Below are 25,387 nucleotides of genomic sequence, written 5' to 3'. Positions count from 1 at the left end.
TTCATTTTTTGTTTATATACCCACAGTAAAGATTTCCTAGGTAGCCTCCAGGCCATATTTAATCAGCTTAATGGAGTCATTTCAATATGGACTGCTGTCAGCCAGCACAATAAATTGTATGTTAGCTTCTCCATTCAAGAAAGCAGTAACTATTACATTGAGATATACTCAGATATATTCAGGCGTCATACCCTTTGGTTCTGAATAGAGGATAATTTTGAAAGTGTGGGTATACACTGAGAGATCTTTCAAAAGTGCTAGATAAGTTAATGAGCCCCAGGTACCCTAGACACAGAAATTCCTGCTGTCTTGTTCTTGACATTGGCATTATCCTGGAGAATATCAGAAAGACTGAGAAAGCATGAAAGGGACTGAATAAAGTCCCCTCCATGTATGTATTGAGATGGAGGGAGGCAATACTGGAATACCTACTTTTACTGACTAGTATCTAATGAACTCCAGATGACAGAACCAGGCTTTTCTGGAATATGAGAAATCCCAAACAGCTGAATAAGATTTATATTCTTGTTTCTTCCATTATAGCCATCTTCACTGTCTTTCTTTGGAAAAAAGGTCTTACATTTAATAACCTTAACCTCAGCCTAGACCTGAGATAACCTGATACCAAATGTTAGTAAATTGCACTGAATATTTCTTTTTGCCTCTATTTCTCACTTAGAGAACTGTAATGAGGAGGACTGTCCAGAAGACGTACGTGAGTGTTTGCTACCCAGCTCCTGGAGGAAAGTCCTGGCAGCACAAACATCAGTCACCAAAACCATGGAAAGAAGGCAGCTGACCCGAATGAATGGCTGATACAAACCTTCTTGAGGGATTTAGCTGATGTTACAGACATTTTAACCTACAAATTGAGCAGGAACAGAGCACCTTAAAGCTGTAGTATTGGTTAGTTTACCACAGGCTGAAGTCAGTGAAGGCAAAAAAAAAAGAAATTCAGAAGAAGTTTAGCCCAGGGAAGTGGTTGAGTCACCATCCCTGGAGGTATTTAAAAGACGTGTAGATGTGGCGCTTAGGGCCATGGTTTAGTGGTGGACTTGGCAGTGCTAGGTTAACGGTTGGACTCGATGTTCTTAAAGGTCTTTTCCAACCTAAACCATTCTATGATTCTGTGATCCTAAGAAAATAGAGAAAATTCAGATGCCTCCTTCCACCAGTGACTGAGAGGCCCAACGCAAGCTGTCACTGGAACAGGTTGCTTTTTTGATTAAACTGTGCTTAGTCTCATGCAGGTGAGGATTCACACTCCCTTCCCACTTCTTTTTTCAGTATCATTAATCTGAAAATATATCTTACCTCTATGAAAGTGCCTTCTGTCTTCCACAGCTTAATGCAGATCCACAAAGGGATACAGATCATGGAAGAGAGCGCCATCATCCACCCTATGCCATAGCCCCAGTCAGGGTATATATATACATTGTTGTATTTCAAAGGCTTGTATTTCACCAGGAAAAAGATGAAGATTCCCTGAAACAAGCAGAGAAACATATTAGAGTATTTGAAAAAACACTGCCTATGTAACAAGAAAATGATTGACTGTTTTGGCAAGGCCAGTCTCCCTAAAGATGGAAAGTAGAGGTAAGCTTTTCAGTCAGAGGAAAAAAAAACCAGCAATATCTATGTACAGCTTAAATAACATGTCTCAGTACCTTCCACAGAAATTAATAACCTTTCAAGTTTAAATGCTGTTTACCTCCCATGACATAAAACCTGCACTTTGATGGCAAACAGTACCTGGGCAGGAAAGATTTAAGTTTTGCTACTGTGAACCAGCTGTGATGAAGTAACACAAGCTGCGTTCTCTCCAACCTGTCATGACGAAAAAGGAAAGCCAAAATTTTCAAAGTAGCCTTAATCCACTCTCTGTATCTGCGGTTCTGCAGGCCAACTCTTTCGTCCTCACAAAAGCTCAAATATATCTGTCTGAATTCGACAGGTGTCTAATCAAGCAGTTTGGACCATTTAAATTTATGAAACATAGAAAAGTTACTATGTACTTTTCTCCAAAGTGGTGAAAAGAGTGTACAAGTGATATTAAGTTCATTTCAGAGTTGATGAAACTGAGTCAGAAATTTTCCCAAGTTTACAAATGAACTGGCAGAGCTCAAGGGAACCTGGGTCTCCAGGTGCCCCAGCATCTGTGGTTTTGCAGTTGCTACCATTTACGTACTGGAGAACTGGAAGATTTTAATATCTAATCCTCAAGCACTTGTGGATCAAATTTATGGGCAATCTGGTCATGCTCCTTTTGTAATTTTGTCCCTGTTCTGTAGCCACAGCAGATTGCCAGACTTGGCACCAATACTGCTAGCTTCTGGTAAGGCAAATTCCTTCCCCTTCTTCATGCGTATGAGATGTGCTTTTGGCCTCTTCTACTACTTTTGCTAGAAGAAAAAATGTCCTGTCTTCTTTGAAAAACATCTACTCACCCAAAGAGAGGGAAGGAAATAGGAGGCTGGAGCAGCAAGGAAACCAGCACGAGTCTGGAGGAGCTTGAGTTATGCTGGGTAGACACAAGGTATACTGGCGATGCAGTGAAAAAAAGCCTCCATTGTATTGGCAAATACTCTTTTAGGGGCCTGAGTTTATTTTTTTCCTATTATTTCCTACACTAAGATTTCTCACAATTCACAGAATATTTAACAATTTTTACAGATACTACAGAGTGTTTTTTAATTAAAACATATGCTACAAATCAGTAGGCGTTTTTCTCAACCGTTGTGAACTATTAGCAGCAGCAAAATTGTAAAAATATGCACAGAAAACCCTCTTTATGTCTAAAACAAGTTATTTGGATATTCTATACTTACTGCACAAATACCTGGAGTTAAGACCATCCAGCACCATTTAATCAATGACAGTGGTTTGTACCCAATCATGTCTTCAATGTTATCATAAAAGCGACTGCTGCCTGCCCAAAAAAAACAAATGAAAAGCAGATGTAGAACGTACATGTAAGAAGTGTATAGGCCAGTATTTAAAACAGTAAAGAGAAAAACATAGGTTCTGACAGAACTGCAAAGACTGACGCTGCTATCTCTTGCCCTGACACATACATCTCTGTCATCTGCTCCATACTTGTGGCAGAGATTGCTGCCTACGTCGCTATCTGACCAATATGAACAGAGAGTAGGAGTGGGCGAGCTGTCAAACAGAAATGGCTTCTGGTCAGTAACATCTGAGCAAGCCCAGTTAAAGAGTATATATATGCTACAAGCTCATGTGTGAATCGCTAGATAGCTGGGGACATGGGCGATCTGAAGTTCATACGTTGCTTTACAAAGTAAAATTGTCAGTCCTTTGTGAGCAAAAAATGCTTGAGGGTGTAACCATGAACATACCCAGCTCTGGGGTGGTTTTCTCTTGACATTGCGGACAGACAGAAGCAGCAGACCTAGGAACATGACTATGTCCCTTTTAATGGTTAATGAGGCATGAGCGCCAACTTCCCTGGATTTATCTGTGAGTGTCAGAAGTGGAAGGGAACATGCCCTGCACAAAAGCTTTGTGAGAGAAGACTTATTGCCACCCCTACTTTCTAAGGCAGCTAAAGACTTCCTTGGTGAAGGAAGGTGGAGGTCAGTCCTGACAAGGGCCAAGGGGGAAAAAAAAAAATCTATTCCACTATCTCTTTAGAGTGGAAGAAACGCATTTGAGACTTTTGGCACGGCATGGGAGTGTGGAGGGCCCCACTCCATAAGGGTACAAGGCTTTCACATTGCTTTTATGCAAATAGAAAACTTCCATAAAAACTCAAAACCAAAGTAATTTTCAGCAACTCACCATAAACCCAGCCTATGCAGACACATTCAAATATGGCAACAAATAGAAGGCACATGCCACTAGCTGCATACGAGTCAAATAACTGAAAGACATACATCCCACCCTAAAAGACAAAAACAGAAAAAGGAAAAATAATATTGCGTTGGCACCAGTAGAAATATTTCATAGCAAATATGGATTTAATTACAGAGTCAATCTGTTGGTTCCCTGGCAATCTTCCTACTAAAGTTGGTTCCTTCTTGAACAAAAAATCTTCATTTCTCAGTGATTTGTTATTGTGAAAGATTTTTTTCTTCCATAGCACTTAAGATTATTCCCTATGCCAGTTGAATACTGTGCATTTGCTTTAAGGTAGTAAATCCTGGAGTGGAGAGAACTACGTCTGACTTGTTTCCAAAACGATCTCCCACCTCTATGCTTTTTTTCAACTTCAGTTGTTATCACACCAAGCTCTAGATAACTACAGGTGCTTTTGATCTACAGATCACTTCACATGAAGATGCAGGGTCTTGTTTTTGTGTCTGTGCTATTAATATGTAAAAGAATTACTTAAAATGTGGGGAAAGAAGGCAAAATCTGTAACTACTAGAATCACTCTGCAATGGCATAGGCACTGTAAAATGAGTAAACTGACCTACAAAGTTTGAATGTAGCTCACAGCCTTTAAGCCACGTTACTTAAACGAGTCATTATTATTTGACCAAAAAAAAAGTGAAATAAGAATCACCCTGACTCCAAGCAAGCTTTTTAAAAATGTTTTCCTAACAAGTTAAAAATTGTTCTCCAAATGGCTTTAAAATAGCAACCTCTGCATTTCCAGAAAGGAGAGCAACCAAAACCAAGCAGTGTCCTGGGTTAGCGTGGCATCCACACACAATGCACACTATGCTATCAACGACCTGTCATTTTCTGCATTCAGTGGTGCCACGATACCAACTAGTATGAAAAAGGTAAATGTGCTTAACTAAGACACCCTCACTTACTGTTTGACTATGACTCAACTATATCAATTGTCGCATTTATCAAAGACATAATTCTTTTCTTCTTTTCCTGTATTTTTTTTCTTGCTTACAACAGTCAGAACTGTTCAGAGAACTGGCTGGCTTTCTAGAGCCTTTGCCTCGAGGCAAGATGAGAAGAAAACCTATGAAGTCCAATTAATAACATTATGGATAACCTGACTATTAAAATTATATGAATAATATTACACTACCTTCTATGCAAGATACTTAATCTTTTATTACATATGCGTTCAATATTGAAATAATAATGAGGAGGAGATTCACAAAAGATCATTTCAATAGAAAGGAATCCTAAGGCTTCCCTCTCTGCAGAAAGCTATGTGAAGGAAATAGGGGCTTGAGATCATCTCTTCAGCTGAAATGTAATGCTACTTGGGTAGTACATACGATCCACTACATCTCAGACAATTTTCTGCAAATGGAAGAGAACCCTAAAAACATAAAGAAAACTAAATCAAAAACAATACCTAGGATTTCCCCCTTTTTTTCTCTCCGCATTAACTGACTGAAGGTAAGTTAAGATGGACTCTGTAAACTTGAAACCCTGTCTAAATCTTACAGAACAGAAGAACGTTCTAAAGTTATTGTATATAAAACTGCATTGATATCCAAGCAGGCATTTGGCAAAACTAGTGCTGTACAGTTAGGAAATGACCATATATCTGAATGAGAAAGTTTTCCTACAAGGTAAAGTATCTTTTATGAATAATCCAAAGCCTGAATAAAATCCAGGAATGTGTATTTAGAAATGCAAGAGAGGGTAAGGACAGAGTTGGGATATACCTGGAGTACTGCATCCAGCTCTGGGGCCCCCAACATAAGAAGGACATGGACCTGTTGGACCAAGTCCAGAGGAGGGCCATGAAGATGATCAGAGGGCTGGAGCACCTCTCCTATGAGGAAAGGCTGAGAGAGTTGGGGTTGTTCAGCCTGGAGAAGAGAAGGCTCCAGGGAGACCTTATAGCGGCCTTCCAGTACCTGAAGGGGGCCTACAAGAAAGCTGGAGAGGGACTTTCTACAAGGGCATGTAGTGGTAGGACAAGGGGTAATGGCTTTAAACTGAAAGAGGGTAGATTTACATTAGATATAAGGAAGAAATTCTTCACTGTGAGGGTGGTGAGGCACTGGAACAGGTTGCCCAGAGAAGCTGTGGATGCTCATCCCTGGAAGTGTTCAAGGCCAGGTTGGATGGGGCTTTGAGCAGCCTGGTCTAGTGGAAGGTGTCCCTGACCATGGCAGGGGGGTTGGAAGTAGATGATCTTTAAGGTCCCTTCCAACCCAAACCATTCTGTGATTCTATGATATATTTACTCTTGGAAGTCTTGCTCGTGCATAATGCTTTGATGCCTTACTGAAGTAACCATGGGATGGAGCGTTCTCTACCAGTATGTCATTTCTGCATTGGATCACAGCTACTTAGATTGACCAGTTGATGATATAAATAAGTCACATCTCTCAGTAATAACTTACGTCTCTCTAGTGATACTGAGAAAAAAATGGTTTCTGTTGAGCAAAAAGTTACAATAAAAGCACTGTGGAACGTCAGCCCTCCCAAACCAGAATGCAAATACTGAAGTAAATTTTTTTTAATTACATGAGATTTTCTTTTCTCCTAATGCAGATGCTTTTTTGATTATTAGCTACACTGCTTTTAGTCAGCTCTGCTAGCTGACTGCTTCCCAAAATCTCACAAGTGAACATCTTTACTGCAAAGAGCTCACTGTGAGGTTTCAGCAAATATCTGAGCAAATTGGAAACTTAGAGATCAAACAACTAAGACAATACAATGTAAGGAACACAAAACTGCAAAACTCTTGCAAGAATATTCCTGTCATTTTGGAGCACTTGCTTCCTTTTCACTCTTCATGCTTATATTTCTTTTAGCCTGAACGTCTTGATAATGTACCTCTCAGTGCTCTGCTTAACACTTGCACTGTGGGAGGAATTATTCCAAAATTTCCACATTTTACATTGCAAAGACAATTTATCATACTGAGGGTAAGAATAATTACAGGCAAATTGATCCCTATAAGGTTGCTCTGCTCCAGTGCTCAATTTATAGGGACACGCATCTGGAAGGAATTCTTAATCAACCAGTGTCAATTCCTCTGTTCTCACAGGGAACTATGTCACATAATACCTTCCATAAACTAACCGACAATCTGAATTCCAGTTTAAAGCCAGAACTATTTTCTTGGAAAAACTTCTAGAACCTCACTGTCCTGATGGGTAGAAATCCTTTCTTAATTTTCAGCCTAATTATTCATAGCCAGCTTATACACCCTGGATTGGGGATGAGGGAAAGGGAGCCATTCTTTTTGCAGAAATAGTTCATGTTTATACTCACTGTTACATCTATGATGTACTTACAGAAAGCAATCATACACCCTTGCTAATATTATCATCATCTTGCTAGTTTCTGGTAAAATCAGCTCTGTACTCCTAGGATCATCCCCACTGCTCTTGCTTTGCATGCTGTTCCAGTCTGAATACAAGTATCCAGAGTCATACATAATATTTCAGTGGGACTACTACCTTGTCCAGTCATGGGACTATTCCCATCTCTCAATTGGAAATACCTTCCCAAAACATCTAAGAAACAGAGTTTTATGTCTACAGCATATTTGTAGTGCTGTAGTTTCTCATCCAGATACTTCTCTTTCCTAATGGTTTTCAATGCCTAGTATAAATGTTTACTACTATACGGACAACCTTATACTTTGTGCTACTATAGTCTACCCCATCTTTAATACTCCAGTCATCCAGTCCTTCCCTATCTTTTTGCCTTCTTCTGTGACCCAAGAACATCTGAGTTAATGAAGCCTGATTTGGATTTAAATCTTATAGATGACTGTGAGCTCTTATACTTCATGCACTCATTAGGCTACAGCTTTTTTGTGAATACCCTGTTTTTTAATAAAGACTGAACTCATGCTTTGTTCTTTTGAACAATAAGGACACTTCTAGGACTTCTCTATCTGGCATGAATGTTGAACTTTCATGAAAAAGGAAAAGGACTTATCTTTGTAACTTCTGTTAAGAAGCTAGTCCCATGTAGCAAATGACTTAGGTGACTTGTTTCCATAGCAAGTCAACTACTAGATAAAATTGCTACCAAGCGCTGCCTGTGTAACTTTACTAAGAATCTCATTTCAGCCACTGTCTCTTTTAACACCAACAGTCATCATCTCCTCTTTGTCCAGTTACTTGTACCAGTCCTTTTCTTTTGAACAAAATTAATAATTTTTCTTGTGGTGAATTTTCCTTCACTGCAGTATATAAAACTTCTGCTCAACTGCATTTGCTTCATACAGTGTCATATCTCTTATCAGAGAAAGATATCTGATTAGTCTGGCACAAACTGTCACTAAAAAAAGTAATAAACGTTTCATTTTGTCCTAGTCTCCCCTTTCCTCCCCATCTTTAGTTATTCTTTCCTTGAAAGTGTATCTAAAGCTAATATATTCTGATTTGTTGATTTATTCCATATGTTGTAAAAACTTGCATACTGAGGACAACAGACGAACATGCTTACAATTGCCTAATGCCTTTTTTGGGATGAAATTTGCTCATTTTCAGTTACAAAGCAATTTGAAAAGCACATAGTCTAAGGACTGTGGATCTCTATAGAGGGAATTTAAGTGACCCCAGATGAGTTCATGAAGCCCTGGGAGGCTGCTTCACTGGGCAACCCTGCCTGAGGTTGCTGCACAACAGACACGTTGTGGCTCTTCACAGTTAATACAGCCAGGCTTCCTCGGACAAACATTCCTCAGATATTTAATTCTACAGCTCCTCAGACTGAAACTTTTTTCTTTGCCTCACTCCCTGGTTTCAGGGAGGCTCTAATGGCCCAGCAAGCAGAAGAATATGAGCAGAGGAGAGTGTGGACTCTGCCCCTCTTCCTCCTGTCTTGAGAGGGTAAAGTGAAGGAGAGGAAGGCTGTTGATACAGCTCACTCTGTAAAGCATGCACTGAGCAGCAAGAGTAACCTCCTACCAAGTACCAAAGGATCCGAGACCCTCCCCAACCTGGGCACCAAACACAGTAGTGCCAGACGTGTTGTATCATGAACTGATGGGATGGACTGACACCCTAAGAATTTTTGGTTTAGAACATCCCAAAGCAACCGGGTTTGTTTGGGGGAAAAAACTCTTAACTCTTACTGAAGCAATTTCTGCTCAGAGATTGGCTGTATTGATTGACCTGGCCTAGTGATATAAAAATCAAAGACGTTTTAGTTTTCTATTTTCACTTTACTTCATCTTCTTTATTGATCTATTCATCCAAAATATAGTTGTTTTCAGCCTGGTCTGCCCACAGTAAGTAAGCAGAAGCCACGATCAGTATATCTGGTTGGCTGGTGCAGAACAGGTGGAATTTCCTTGGTTATGTAACTTTGATTAAAATATCTCCTAAGCTTAACTGAAAAACTGAGGATACATTTCACATTTCAAATGTTACACAGTAATTGAGAACAGTCTCTCAAGTATTTTGTAGTCATATTCCTCACAGTGAAATTTGTCTATGGTAAATGTTCTTGCATTTTATCTGTTATGATTATAACCAGAAACCCATTTCCTTTTTTCTCCAGTAGTACAACAAAGCACATCTTACCTCAGTTAACATTATTAGGCCAATGAAGTATGACACAATGGAAAGGCCGAGAATCAACAGTTCTCTTCTGTAGCCCCTTCGGAAAATCTTTGGGTACATATCTACAACAGCTGTCACAAGGCTTTCGACACACACGAACTAGAACAAATGATAGGAAAGTACAAATGAAATATGTGTCTCGTCTGCTGTTGGGCCTTATATGTTCTCTTTGTAGAGACTGAATGATCCCGGAGGACACACTATAAGCAGAAGCTCAAACTGAGAGGAACATCATTTCAGAATTAAAAAGTCCAAAGCTATGGATTTCCAGTCCACCAGCAAATTCAAATAGTTGAATCCACTAATATTATCTCAGAATGTGCTTGCCCTGTAGCAGATGGATTACATAACAGTTAAATCTTTCAAATGTGGCTTGAATGGGACTTAAATAATGTACAAACCGCTCATAGGACTGCAGCAGAATTTCATTCTAAGCATCCTGCACTTTTGTCACTCAAAGGAGTGCTATGCAGTGCTATGCACCTTCAAGCACTGCTAAATGAACTGCAGCAGGTTTTTTGTAGAAGTTCTCTCCATTTAACAGAAGATCCACAAAGCTGTTAAGGGCCCAAGCCAAGTACATCTAATGAAGGAGGGAAGAAACATTCTTATTAACTTTAAAAATCCGCAGAAAGCAAGAGGCCCAAGCTTCTGGTTCGAAGGACTCTGGAGCAAGGCTTCTAAAATAGGCACTAAAATTAATGCCCAAAAGGAGACAATATAAAGCCTGCTTCATTGGAACAGTCAAGAGTAGAATTCGGGAATTGCTAATTTTAAAGATGACTTTAAAAAAATTGTTAGATCAGGAAAAAGAGCAGTTATTAAAACTTTAATTTTAATGATTGGAAATGTCATGCAAAATAAGCACTGAAGAGCTTTGTTCTACAGTATACAATAAAAACTTTCTGAACCAACTCATGCTGAGAGCTGAGCCATGCTAAAAATGCCAGCTACTTTACATTTCTCATCAAACAGCTTTCACAATTTTTATGGTCACATAGGAAGGACAACTTCTATGCTGTCACTTTGCTGCAGAATATGACTACACATTTCTTGCTATGGTATCTTGAAGTATAAATACACCACAGGAACTTACATTATCACTATCTGATATTCAGTTTCAAAATTCATTGCAAAGTGCTTTAAAAACAGGAAAGGACGACACACTGGTATTTTACTGAACTGTGAATTTTAATCACCCATATTTAAGTTCAAACTGATTCCCATGTTAATAATGAAAGCTATAGTCAGGCTGAATCAGTGTTCACAGTAAATCATAAAGGAATCTCCAGCATCACATAACTAAGATTTAAAATAAGGAACTTGAATCAATGGTTTTAAGTAAGGAATTAAGTTAGGGTTTATTCTTTCATCAGGTTAGATGCTGTTTACATCAAGGATGCTTATATAGACATGCTAGGGAATCTGACAAAATATTTAAATAGCGTTTGTTTCATACCTGACTATCTAATCCAAGGAATATGAGCATCATGAAGAACAGAGTTGCCCACAGAGGAGAAAGAGGCATCATGGTAACAGCTTTAGGGTAAGCAATGAATGCAAGTCCTGGTCCTGAAAAGGAAGAAAAGAAAGGAAATAGTTATACTTGTGTACTGGGTCTGGCTGAGATGGGAGTTTACTTTCTTCATAACAGCCTGTGCGGTGCTGTGCTTCGGATCTGTGGAGAGAACAGCACTGCTAACACCAACGTTGGGGCTATTGCTGAGCAGTGCTTGCACAGCATCGCTTATTAAGCTGTCCCTGTTTGGGCCACGAGTTTCCTCACTTTTTCTCTTCCTGTTCCCTTCCACTGGGGCGGGCGAGTGAGTGAACAGCAGTGTGGATGCTTAGCTGCTGGCGAGGGTCAACCCACCACAACTTGATTGTTCTTCTATGGCAGATAAGAAGAGCTAAATACAAGGTTGAAAACCTGACAAACTCTACATCTCTAATAGTCTAAATATTTGGCGATGAGGCTAATCAGTAATGAAGACTTGCTTGGCACGTCCACTCTGCCTACATCCTGTCCAAATGTTTGAACTTCTGTTAAGACATCACTGTACTTTACGTTCTCCTTCTTTGTGTGGATGTACAGCAAGACTTGCATACCTGAATAAATAATAGCGCGCGGTCCTGTGATTGCCTTATATAACTTATTAACATATTCTGGAATCTTTTTTTTTCCCTAAGATAGCACTGTATCTGACATTTTGTGGAAGAGTGCAGTCAATGGCAAGAGCTGCATCTTGGAAGCCATACACGGTGCAAGCCAAATGTCTACTGGTTTGTTCAAAATCTGCTCTGCATTTTTGAGTGCTGCTGCTGGTACATAACATTAATTCACTGGCTGCATATTTACAGAAATCTTTAAAATAGAACATTTTTGCAACTGCATTGGTAACTTCTCAGATCTGCTAAAATACCATCTCACCTAGCTCATATTTTGTTTACCTGTGCCCATTTTTCAGCTGCTGCAGACTCTCATGCTATAACAGCTTTTATTGAAGTTAGCCAGTTTTTAAAGCAGGGATATAAAGGCAGCATCACAAGGCTGATAAAGGAGTACCTCTGTGCTCCTGCTGCAATAACTTCAGTGAAGACCTGTCATCACACTACTGCTTTTTCATTTAATGCAGTATTTGCAACCTCCTATAGTTTCCAGAGTTGCTGTAGTCTTTTAACCTTTTTCTATATAGTTTCTATAATAGTATAAGCCAGTTGTCTTGAGGGCTTTAAGAAAAGAGAAATATTTTCCATGACAGTATCAGTGAAGCTCCACTTGATTTGCAGTTTTCCTGCTCATCTTGGCTAACTTCATGAGAGTCATTTCTCCTTCTCAACAGTTCAGCATTATACTGCTTTTCTTTCTGGGGAGCATTCCTGTCCTTTTTGTTCTGTTGAGTTTTAAGTGATGCTTAAAGATGTTACATCCACAAAGGTGTTAGAGAGCAATTAGCTTTCATTGGATGCCTACCTCCAAGTGATGGTGATGAACATTAGATGGTTAATTTCTCGTGGAGCTGGGCCTTCGTGCCTTTCTGGACTCAAAACAAGAACTTTTATACTTAATCAACCAGACTGTCTCAGTGTATGTCCCCGGAGGAAAAACTTACTGACATTGGGAGATGGCATTAGCCATCTGACTGTTCAAAATCTGTATTTGGATATATACTATCCAAATACATTTAAGATATATATTTGGATATACGAATATATATATATATAAAAAAATATTATATCTATAATCTATATACCTACCTATTATATATCTATATGGAGAGAGAGAGAGAGAGAGAGAGATATTTGGATATATACTATCCAAATACATTTAAGATATTTATTTGGAGATATATATATATATAAAAAAAAAAATTATATCTATAATCTATATATCTACTTATTATATCTCTATACGGAGAGATAGAGGTGTATATATATATTTGGATATATACTATCCAAATACATTTACATTAAGCAAGACCTCAGAGATTTCTCCTAAACAGCTGGTTTCTCATTACTTTAATAGCTAAATCTTTTTTCTTTTTCTTTTTCTTTTTTTCAGAAGGAACAAATATTTGTGTGGATTTTGGTCTATCTCATTTAAAGAAAACTGAATGCTTCTTTCATGAGGATATAACACTCAAGGGGCATAACTGAGCAATGTATCTCTGCTAAACAATCTTCTGGATGCTCAGCTGGGGTAAGTTTGTGTTACAGTAGTTCCTTGACTTTACGAATTTGGTGCTTGTTGCTATGCACAATAACATTAATATTTTTCACACATAAATGTATGACCATAAAAATAGTTAAGAACTCTTCTTATAGCAGTTATTCTAATGAGTCAGGTAACAGGTTTTTAAGAGGAGTTTTGTAAAACTATCTGCAAAGCAGTCAACTTATCCGTAAGATAATGGCACAAACTAAGTATTCTGACAGCAACCTCTGGGAATTTTTTGTTAACTCAGAAAACTGCTTTTGGAACTTACCTGATTCTGCAACTTCTGCAATGGGCACACCTTGTTCATAAGCCATAAATCCAAGAACTGAAAAGATAGCAAAACCAGCAACAAAGCTTGTGCCACTGTTCAAGCAGCAGAGCATGATGCAGTCTCTGAAAATATAAATAAAAAACACTGCAGTTGATCTCCAGAGCCTGGGTTTCTTCCATATACTGAGCCATAGGACTAATAGAACCCCAAGCTGCAGGAATGTACTTTAAGTTGCTTATTAAGAGTAAGCTTCCACTTGATATTGTACCTGAGAGAAATTAGTCAGACATAAGCATTTGCAGAAAGATACCATCACAATACCCTTGCTTGTGTTGTAACTGGTTGAGTTGCAAACCTGTAACTACTCACTTACTGTTTTTCGATAGAATCTTTAAAAAACATGTAAAAATACTGTAAGAATGGTGTTAAGAACAATTTTTCTATAGTAGTTGTAATAATGTATTCCAGAGGAGATAAACTCATTTATAAACTATATAAAAATGGTAGTAATTTGTTTCCTGGAAAAAAATCCTATGATCCATTCTTAGCTAATTCTATTCCAGTTCCAGTATGTTGGCAATATATATCCATACAAAATACAACTCCAGTTTGGTTTGTAAACTTTTTTTAAGAAGCTGTGGTAATGAAAAGCACCATATATAATTTAAGAAGTGTGTATATGCCTAAAAAAGTGCCTAACAAGTAGGCAAAGACAGTGCAGGGACACTGATCTCTCAGACCTATGTATCCTACACATCAAACAATGACAATTACAAGGCCAAGGGGAAGAAATATTTCTTTTCCCAGATCGGAAATGTCACAATAGTAAATCACTTTAAAAAAAGGGAAAACACTCTTGCAGAAAGGTGTGATCTTTCCCCAGAGTTCACTGAAATACTGTTGTTCATCCTGCTTTCAGACAGCTGTTCGGGCTTGACAGATGATGAGGTGGGAATGATTTATCATGACAGTCAGTCTTTTAAGACTGTTTGCTACAAGAGACAGCTGCGTACTTGAGAAAGTAATAACCTAACCTAGATGCCTGAAAGTAAATTGGGATTCTAAAACACTGAAACACACGGCAAGCCAGTAGCTCTGTCAAGCCTATACCTTAGTCTGGTTTATTCCTATCCTATACAGCTCTGAAGCAAATTTTTGTGGAAGCTCTCTATGAGAAGAAATCACCCCATAAAATCTAACAGGTTCTGAATCCACATCTTCAATTATGATTCCCGTCTTTGTCACAGATTTGTAGTGACTTTTTGAGAATCAGAGACAATTCATATTTTTGAAGTCCTGGCATATATTGTGACAAAACTTCTTTAGTAATCTGTCTGTCCTGTTGCTTGTTTCGTTTGGTATTTTTATCCTGTAACTTTATCTCATCAGTTTATTACGTTGAAGGTGAGGTGACCAGTTCCAGCATCATCTTCCTTCACTAATGAGCCCTGCACTGCATCCCACATCTCTTCAAAGCTCTTTCTGTTACTGACTTTGACTCACCTTAGCATCAGGCACGCACATTCGAAACGGCAGGAAGCAGGCACACATTTCAGTACTGCAAAGTGAGTGATCAGCTGAACTATGGCCATTGGGCCATGGGAGGCTTTGGCTCTCTCTCATCCCCTTATCTACAGTTAATTTTAACCATTATTTTGAGAATGTTTTTATGCTTCCGTAATAATTTCATAGTAAAAAATTTCTGTATGGCATATCATCTATAAATTGCCAAGATTTGTCCAGAAATGAAAAAGAATGAACACTCCCAGTTGTAGATCAAGACTCAGACATGGAGAAGTCCAGTTCACACTTCTTTCATGCATGGACTCTCTCTAACACTGTTCATTAGCAGGGGTAAAGAGGTCCTTCAAAATACTTTCTGAAAATGGTCAGAATTCCAACTTGTTATTTATTTGCTTTTCATATGAAATTGCTTCCTGTAGTTATGCACAGCCAGGCAAGTTATACACTTTGGATGTTTTAACGCAAAATAGCAATCTAAAAGAAAGCAACCAGGAGCATGGAGTTCTTTGTGCTTTACAGAGAAATAAAACAAAGAAAAAGATCATCTTTCTAACCATTCCTCTCGGTGTATTTCGGCACTGAATTAGCTCTGGAGAGATTCTCACCCCAGCCTATCTCACCTAAGAAACTGGTGAGTTCAATGCTGAGAAATTAAAACTAAGTGTGGTGAAACTCTGTCGATAAGAGATATACAGAAAGATGTATTTTTTAATCCTTTGGGGGGGGGGAAGAGATACTGCTTCAGTGGGATGGATCTGGCTGCTCACCAGTAATATTATGCCTCCATTTGGAACAGCCTGTTTTCTGCAGATAAGATTTATTTTAGATAATTCCCAGGCTTCAAATGCAGTCCAAACAACAAGATAATTTTTTTTGGTGAATGGTTTGGCACAAGACATTTGAGAGCTGCTGGTTCCTAACCATGCGAAAAAGGGTTGAGTGGAGACACATTGCTCCCTGTGCACCTTCAGAGCCCTGGCAGCTTCTGCTGCGTCCTCTTGAAGGAAGGTCCGAGGGCAAGGCCCAAGTGGTTTAAGCTGGACAATCCTATATAGCTAGATCATCTGTGAGGGAACAAGAGGAGCACAGACGTTTCTGCACTCACAGGGAAGACCCACAAACCACAGTGCTATGGTACAAAATAGTTACAGGGTAGATAGATATGCATTTCTCTAAGGAAATGGGCAAAAGCGAATCTAAGGGGATTTTCATCATCTCCAGTTAGTAAGGTACCTATTCTTTTGACATAACACAGCCACAGCTCCATCATTTTCTTCCCCTGTTAGACAGTCACAGTCTGAACACTCAGTTCTCTGGGGACCCAGCAGTGTTTCCTGTCCTAATAAACACATAACCTCTGATTTTAATTTCCATCCTTCCTTTATCTTTGCAGGAATTCTACTGACCCCTCAACTCCTGTTTTTTTCCCTTAGATAGAAGTGTGTCACCTGTAGTTCAATCTTTTTTTCTGCTATGGGAAGGAAAACTGAGAAGGTGATCTGGATCCATTGATTGTGAAACTGATGAATTTTAAAACCCAAATGCCCAAGAACCATTGGAAGGAGAATAGGAAGTTTATCTAATTTTCCATCAATTTTTAATAAGCATCCTTGGTAGGAAGGCATCGGAGCCTGACTGAAGCCCAAACTGATTTCAAATGAAAGGAAAACTTCACATTTTTATGAAAACTTCACATTCTTCCAAATTAATGTCTTGCCAATCACCTGAATAATTCACGACATGCATCCCTTATCCTCTCCCTGCCTGACAGGCAGGATACTGCTGAAAATTTATTCTGCCTTCCTTAAGGAGCATCTCTGATTAGAAAGAAGAGCCCACAGAGCCTTTTGCATCCCTCCAGTTACTTCCTTGCCTTTATGGATCCCCTCAAGATCAATTCCCATTCTTCTTAGACTAGAAGCTTGATAAAGGACACATCTTCATTTCTTACAAGTTTTGTCCATTTGTTGACAGTGTGTGAAATCACTCATTCATCTTCTGCACCACAGCGGCAACACGGCAACTAACCCCTGATTTGTACATGGGGCTCATACATAAGAATTGTCCCGCTGAGGTGCAGCCTCCAGTACAAAGGAGTGGTGCTGTGAAACCAAACGGCGTTTCCCCGATGGAGAACGGCACAGCGTCCAGCAGGGAGCTGGATCAGTTCTGCAAATACAGAGCACATGTAGCAGGAACAAAAACATTTTCCTTTTCTGTCTACTGAGGTTGTCTGCAGTTAATCCATCCCTTAAGAAGGTCTGAATGGATTAGGAATTCTTAGCTTGCTAAAAATTAGAGGAAACATCAGTACACCTTTCTTTTATTTATATGGGGAAAACGTCGCCTGCTGATGATACCGCCATTACTTTCATCTTTTTGTAAGAGTCACTTTTGATATAAACTGTTGCAAATCCAGGGAGGATCTGTATTAATGTATTACAACGAAAGAGAAGTAAGGACAATAAAAATTCATTTCCTAATCAAAGATGTGAAGTGATTTGTTTGCAATTCATTTACAATGTTAATGAATTAGATCAGGTTGCTAATACGAAAAACCCAGGTGCAGTTTAGATTTTCCCATTTCCCACTAAAATACCTCATGTCATTATTTTCCACTGCAACTTTCCCTTAGAAAAAAAATTTTAGTAAAACAGAGTGCAAAAAGACTGGAAGTAGATGTTACAACCAGACAACACACTGCAGGTATTGCAAGAGGCAAATCCATAGCCTGATTTTAATTTTTTTATGTGCTAGTTAGAATACAAATTTAGTTCTACTTCCTACTGCATGGCTGTTTTGCATGCCTTGCTCTGTTAACAGCCCTGTTTAACTCAGCTGCTTTCTGAGTTAAATTCTGTCCCACTCCTTTCCTCAGATTTCTTAAGAATCATACTTCCAGACACAATGAAGTCTGTCCTATTCAGGAAATTTGTGAAAACATTTTGTTAGAGGAATTGTGAAGCTTGGATTCAGCAAAAAGTATTCTGTTGCAGCATCTTGCTCAGAAGCTTTAAAAGAGAGCTGCTGCTGTTTTTTACAAGCTATGCTGCTAGGGTCAGAGGAAAAGAAGAAAAATTGCATAAGCTCTCTGATCACACATCAAAACTCCTGCTTTTTGTTATGAGTAAAACCATAGTAAAAAGATTACTGCAGTCCTTGAGGCAGTGACAGAATAGTATCTAGATGGGATGCAACTGGAAAGAAATTAAAATAAGAGAGAAAAGGAGTAGCACCTTTGTTAGAGCATCACTTATGCTAATTAGAGAAAACTTTCAATACCCACTGTCCTGTAGGGGCATTCATTACCCTCCGTTGGGGCACCTTTGTCCTTTATTCTGAAAATAGTGTCAATCAGCACTAAAGATTGTAGGGGACTTACACTACTTTATGCAGCAAAACGTTTGGAATTTTGGCCGTCATAGCCAAGCCAAGAGCTGCTAAGTTACTTTGCACGTTTAGATGGCAAAGTACCCTTAACTGCCGCTGGATTGCTTTGCAGACATTCAGCTGGTGGATACATTCGTGTCTCTGCGGCTTCCAGTATCCCAATTCCCTCTCTGTCTGGAGGGGCCTACTGTTTGGTGTTTCTCTGACAGAAGAGCAAATTGTTGCTAAGAAACTGAAAGAAGGAGGCATTTCCTAAAACTGTCTCCTGAACTCTCCAAGTAGAACTGTCGTTTAGAATTTAAATACTTACACTTTGGGGGTCTTAGTGGTGGTGTGTTTGGGGTTCTTTTGCTTTTGGTCTGTATTATTTCCTTTATAGAAAAATGAAGTTTTAATCCTCTGTCTGGAGTCAGTGCAACCAAACTATCAGTGCTGTTGAATAGTAGGAAAACTAATTCAATAACTATGATGCCACAAGAAAACGGTAGTGCTCATATTCCTGCCCATACCAGTAAAATGGAATGAGGATTTTGTGTGAGTCATATTCTTTTGACATTGATTCAGGAAAGATTAAAACCTACTGAAGTCATTAGTGATTTCCTTACTGATTCCTATAAAGATAAGCAATGAAATGCTACCCATTTCTACTGTGCTCTAGCTAGGAGCCAGTAGGTAAACTATGGGAAAAAGTGACATTCAGAGCATAGACCAAACTCAGGTGAGTTTTAATAACAATTTTTGGTAGGATTTTTGTTTTAAAGCAGATATATGTTATACAATCAAATATTGCACACACATGCAATTATACATGTATGGAATTGTGTGTATTATACATGCAATTGTGTATACCTATGTGTACTGAGTGGCTTGTGGCTGTGCAAGCGTGACATATGATCAAAAGAGATGAAAACACCGAATTTTGGAAAAGAATTCCTCTGAAACAATTACAAGAAACATTACAGATTTCTGTTCTACAAAAACATGTGCATGTGTTTATGATCACTCATGCAAATAGCTGAAGGAAAAGGGAGGTACTTCTGAGTGAAGCTAACTATGTGGACACTTCCATCACTGAAACTAAATGTAAAAATAAAGTGTGGCAGATGTTACCTGTAGCAGTTATTATGATAGTTGTTGTAACTTCCCAGGGCTGTCAAGCACCCCAAGCAGATCGCGTAAGAGAAAAATATCTGTGTACCGGCATCCACCCACACCTGAAGACAAAAAAAATGGAATGGTTAAAAAAGGTCAAGAAGGAGTCACCTTTAAGCATATATTGACTGAAGATTTGCAGAGGCAGCTGTACAGGGTAATAGTGTCTGGCAAAACTTTTAGAAGTCACAACCTTAAAAAAAAATATGCTGTGAGTTAAATTCCCCTCTCCTTCCCAGTGGCTTAAACAAGGAGAAACTCAGATGGTCTTTACAGATTCAACCTCATCTAAGTAGAGAGACAGAATTTCTGGAGAAGAACCTCACCTGGCATAAATTATTTAATGGTTTTATTAACACTATAAGGTGTTAGTAATTGCAACCTAAATAGAATCATCTGCATTTATCCCATTCTCATTTGATAATTATTTATTCAAATTTAAAAATTTAGTGTGAAAAATTACTCTAAAGACAAAATATGCCATTCATAGATAATATACAAATTAAGACGGGGAAGGAGAAGAGACGACTTCTCCAGGGAAAGGGGTTTTTTTTAGCAATACTTAATGGCCTCAATTAGGCATGAGGACATGGTTGTTCTGGTCACTGTACAATTAACAAATGAAAGTTCTGTAGAGCTTAACAAGTAAGTAGCTTTATAATATCATTATGGTAACGTTTATATCCTAAAGTGATATAAATACTAAATTCTAAATCAGAGAAAAGAAAAAAAAAAAAAAGGAAGCATCAGCTGACACAGTGAGATTGTTCTCCTCACAGCAATCTCAGAACATTAATATAACATGCAATTTTTTTTACTTTAAAAATACTCCAACAAAACAGTTCATTTCATTCAACTAGAGTCTCGGTGTGCTATTACTGGAGGTGAATATACTCTTTTAACTCCTGATTTTGCCATGAGAGCGATGTGAAGAACTCACATCTACACAGCTACACTGTTTTTTCCAATCCAATAAATTCTGACTCCTGGTTTCCTGGGATAAATGAGCTCTGTACGTTTTTTTTTAAAGCAGAGCAACCAAAGTGCTTTTCAGAGAAGTAACAAAACACTGACTGATAACCAGAGGCAATAGCTGTGTAGCCATTAGCTACTCTAAGTTTGAGACAGGAAAGAGGTAATGCAGGTAATGACTTCATGACTAGTAATAGTAATACTAATAATAGTAATCAAATACTCATAAATATATGAAGAGGATGTAGTTGTTTTACATGTGATCAAATGAGACCTTAGTCTCTGGAGTTGTTGAGAGTGTTTCTGTTTAGGAATAACATTAAGATCACATTTGATTTGCATCAGTGGCTTAAATGGTTTCTTTGCTGTCATACTGAATAAGGTACAGCTGGCTACATCTCAAAGTTTCACCACTCAGCAAGGAAAAAACGGCACAGAGAAAGCCTTTTGACAGACAGGCTCTTTAACAAGATCGGAAGCTCCCAAAAAGCTGTAAGTAGCATAGGTCAACTGAAAATGCATGGTCGTCTTAAGCAAAAACAAAAGCTAGGAAACTGGATCAGCACATGTAGAATCTGCTGTTTCCTTCCATTTCAGTTTTTGCACAATGTATTGTTGCAGTGCATTGTATAGCACTTAGATGAGCAATAGCCTTTCCTGTTGGCATCCGCCAGCTCCACAGAAGTCTGATTATTCCTTGGACAGCAAGTCCTAGTGGAAATGGGGGCAAAGAAGAATTGTACTCTGAAGTGAGAACCTCCAGAGCTGCTTGAGAAGAGAAGCAGAGAGCACATCCCTCCGGAGGTCCCGTGTACCTAGTTAGAAAAACAGATAAAACTCTGGCCATAAGTGATATTATTTCCTTCAAAGAAAAAAAGTCTCCTCTAAAGACTGTGACATCTGACAGTGATTCAACATAAAAAGTGACAAATACCTTATGAGAAACATGTTCTGTAAGCAAATGTTCACATATTCTATAAAAGTTGAATCAGACTGAAGAGACCCTTGTTTTTGTTGCACTATATGACATCAGTCTAGAAATTCCATCAGAACTTACGGCTAGTGTTTAAACAGGAAGGAGGAAGTAATTTTATTTACTGAATGGAATAATAGAATCAGTGTAGCTTCTTTTGGGTTGTATACTCAGAGAACCAGTAACGTTTAATTTGTGATGACCATTAATATTTCAATTTCAGGTTTCTGAAATGGCAAAAACATCTACAACTGATCAAGGAAGTGGCAAATAGGAAAATAAACTTAGAAATTGCAGGTAGATTTTTGGTAGCTGGAAAAACATGAGAGATGGACTAACTCTTTTGTATTTTGTCACAAGCCTGGACGTGTCAACATTTTAAAGCCATGCAGCTGATATTACAGATCACTTCTTCATATTCTTGCCCCAACAGCTAGTGACCATTTGACATTTAGCACCAGACTGCAGTACTGATTTGTGGTTGGAGAATTTGTTGAAGTACACAAATTGTTTATTAGTCTAAGTCACACCCAGTCTTAGTCATTCATAAACTGTACCTCAGGGGAAGTTGTTCTCGTTAAAATTTCTAGTGGGTACAGATGGGCTCTTGTAGATACCGCTCACAAATCCAGGTGTCATCCATCTGGCTTACGGCAACAAAAGCATTATAAATTATTTCTGAGAGTGCTGAATTTGCAATGCCTGGCTTAGACTAGAAGTTGTAACATTTTTCAAGTACATGGAATGAATGTAGCATGATTCTGCAGAACAATGAAGTTCTGAAGGACAGAGACAAAGAAAACACTGCCAGTAAGCTGCAAACCAAGGGTTCTGGAGCCAGCAGCTGGTGAAAGGCTGGGACAAAAGGAGTACATTTTTTCTGAAATGAGACGGGGCTGGATGCATTTCTGGCATGAGTAAATTCCAGAGGAAAGGACCTGTACCAGAGAACATCTTGTTCATGCTTTATAAACTTTGTACCTTGAAAATTCCTTGGTTAGTGATAATAAAGACAATTCAGCAGTATGCATTCATAAATTTGGGGATTGAAAATGTTGTATAGTCTTCTATTAGCCCCTACTTTAAAAGACGGAACTAAGTGTTTCTTCTTACTTTTTTATCTCATATTTAAAATGTTTCCATGCTAAAACAAGATTAAAATTAAAGCACAAAACCTTTGTTTATTATACCTTAATATTTTAAAAATCCATATGCCAAAGGACAGAACTTTCATGTCTACCATGCTGACATTTTTGCACCCCCCGTTACAGTCATTTTCTAGACATGCTAGACTCAGCACTACATTGGCGACAGTATGGGCAAGCTAGAAAAATGCAAACGCCAGCTCAGAATACAGCAGCACAGCTATTGCTCTGACTCCTGGACAGAAATAATGCTTGCTGGCTAGGAAGAAGGGCTGCTCAGAGAGCCCAGGCAATGAAGCTCTGTTCCCACAGGGAGAAGGCAAAGTAAACAAGCCTCGACTCTATGGCACTACCTGCTTTCTCCAAGTAGAAATGAGGCACGACAGTGAGGGATTGAGTCTCTCCATTTCCTGAGCGGGAAGGGGAACAGCGGAGCTGTCTGCGCCCTGATCCCCATTTTGAGGCTTTCCCACACTTCGCTTCACAGCTTTCCTGATTGACGCCACTAGTGCACAAGCAGTGGTCTCTGCTGCGTCCTGCTGGTAGCTAACTTACGTTGGTACGGACACAGTTCCACAAAACAGAATAAACAAGAACAATTTTACTAAAAATGGAAAGCTCTGTTTTGCGAAGTCCAGCTCTCAACAGCTAGCAATACCCAGGTATTAAGTCTGCCTGGGTAATCTTAATTTGGCCTTCCTGTGTGTAGGTCTAGGACACAATCTTCATTTACGTGACTATTCACCTTTCTGCCCAGGGAGATGAACTGAGCTAGTCAAACAGAGGATCCTGTGGTCTGGAGGATCCCTTGCCTCTGTCGCCGTGATTGTAGCGCATGTAATAATGGAAGAAGGATAAAGAAGGAAGAAGGGGGATGTGCTGTAGTGAAGACAACAGAATACTGCTTCATTTTTACACCTCAGCTAGGAAGCTATTAATGAAATTTCACTCTTCTGTCTCATTGTGCGTGTGTCTGCATATTAGTCTAGAAGAAAAATGCAAGATGCCTAAAATGCATGTTGAGGGCATTTTGAGCAGAAGTGGGAGGGGTTTGTTAAAAATGTGATACTCAGAAATCATGTTCGTGGCAGGTTTTATGTTCAAATCCACAGCCAGGCCTCTCACCCCTCGGTGCCTGGGCCCCGGGGGAGGACAGGACCTGGTCAGCCCTCATTGCCTCTGCCTGGGAGGATCAAGTCTGTGGCTGGGCAGACAAGCTCTTGGGATAAACACCAGTTTATGGTTTAATTTTTCAGTCTGTTGCTCAATCAATGGTAAAAATGGGAAAAGCAAACAAAAGAGAATATGACTTTTTAGAAATGGCCCAGTGCAGCACAACATCATCTCAACCACTTCCCGTACTTACTGCTTGTTCAAATGCCTGTCCCTGCGCTCAGCTGTGTGTGTACCTGTACATCCTCACAAGCACCTGCCCGCGGTAACAGCGGCTTTCTCACTGCTGATTCACAGATCTACTGTGATGGCAAGGCGATTTTTTTTCTCTACTTTAAGTCGACAGACGAGAATAACTGTGTAACTCTAGTGCTGTTGTCACCGTGGCATTAAGTAGGAAAGACCAGATACGGGCCTGAAAGATACGATGGAACTTACACACGTCACCCTTTCTCTTTTTGCCATCTTCTAAATTATATTTCACAGATTTCTTAATGGTACCAAATCATTGTGATACTTTGGTTCAGGGGACAGTTTAAAGAATTTTCAATGTAACGGCTGATCTAAAAGAACTGCAACATCCATGTTTCTCCATACATAACTAGAAGAACAATCAAGCACTATGAGGATTCTTCCATTAAACAAAACGTATATATATTTCCACGACCTGTCCCATAGTCTACAGTTAACAGATCTGTTAGAAATGATAAACATGTAAGGGCTGCTAATATTTGTACCCACACACTTAATTTTGCTTCCTTGAGTACTTCTATCAAAATCAAGGGAATTAATTTCACATTGGTGTCTGAGTACTGGCTGAAATATGCATCCCAGTGGTGTATTTTCATAAATATGCACGTTTTTTTTTAATTCCTAACAGTGAGATTGAACACCCACTTCAGCTGCAAAGCTCAAAGCATCCTTAACTACAGAGTGGTTAATGACAATTCCATAATGAAGCACTCTGTCTGAGAATATGGGAGATCTCATAGGCCAGTTAAATGCTGCACTCACTCTTTAAAACATGATGTTCCAAATGTTGATAGTCATTTATTTCTCATTTTGTTATCAGAGAATGAGCAATCACTTTAGAGTTTTCTTTTAATTTAAATTATTCATTACTTTTTGATGAATCTCAGCAGTGTTTGTATTTTAAAAAGCAGTTTGCTTTTGGTTTCAAATAAGAATTTTAAAAAGAAAGCTGTTGCTGTCAGGATATAGTAAATGAATTTTCAAGGTAAAGGCATAGAACAGTTGCAGATTTTTATAACAGTAAGAATGCCTGAATAAAACAACCTGTTGCCAAATAGACTTAAATAGGAGCATTACTAGAGTTTAAGTCCTACACATCATGACAGGTTTAATGTTCACATGCCAGTGTATCTCACGATATGTGGGGAATGTGTGGAAAATGTCAAGAACTCATGTCAGCTACAGAACATCTCTACCTGGACTAGACTGCAAGGTTTAGCATTTTCAAGCTGGCTTCATGGTTTACATCCAAGCCTCCTGGGAGTCAGTCAAGCTATCTGGGTGTTTCACGTACCGTAAAAGGTAGGTGAATTCACTGAATGGAGGAGGCCACAACGG

General features: G+C 38.9%; 1 protein-coding gene across 1 annotated transcript in view; it reads right to left on the bottom strand.

The window, feature by feature from the left end:
* The window catches only part of SLC6A11 (solute carrier family 6 member 11), a 105,764-nt gene that overhangs the window by 4,435 nt on the left and 75,942 nt on the right, over positions 1–25,387 (bottom strand). Inside the window, exons 8-14 of the mRNA XM_075159343.1 lie at positions 19,493–19,596; positions 13,466–13,590; positions 10,939–11,051; positions 9,441–9,578; positions 3,802–3,904; positions 2,829–2,929; positions 1,315–1,485 (exon numbers count right to left, since the gene is read on the bottom strand). Coding sequence (XP_075015444.1) covers positions 1,315–1,485; positions 2,829–2,929; positions 3,802–3,904; positions 9,441–9,578; positions 10,939–11,051; positions 13,466–13,590; positions 19,493–19,596 — 855 coding nt within the window. The remainder of the gene's footprint in view (positions 1–1,314; positions 1,486–2,828; positions 2,930–3,801; positions 3,905–9,440; positions 9,579–10,938; positions 11,052–13,465; positions 13,591–19,492; positions 19,597–25,387) is intronic.

This window comes from Calonectris borealis, chromosome 10, assembly GCF_964195595.1.
Source record: "Calonectris borealis chromosome 10, bCalBor7.hap1.2, whole genome shotgun sequence".
Classification (NCBI taxonomy): Eukaryota; Metazoa; Chordata; class Aves; order Procellariiformes; family Procellariidae; genus Calonectris; species Calonectris borealis.
This window is presented reverse-complemented; position numbering and strand designations above follow the sequence as displayed.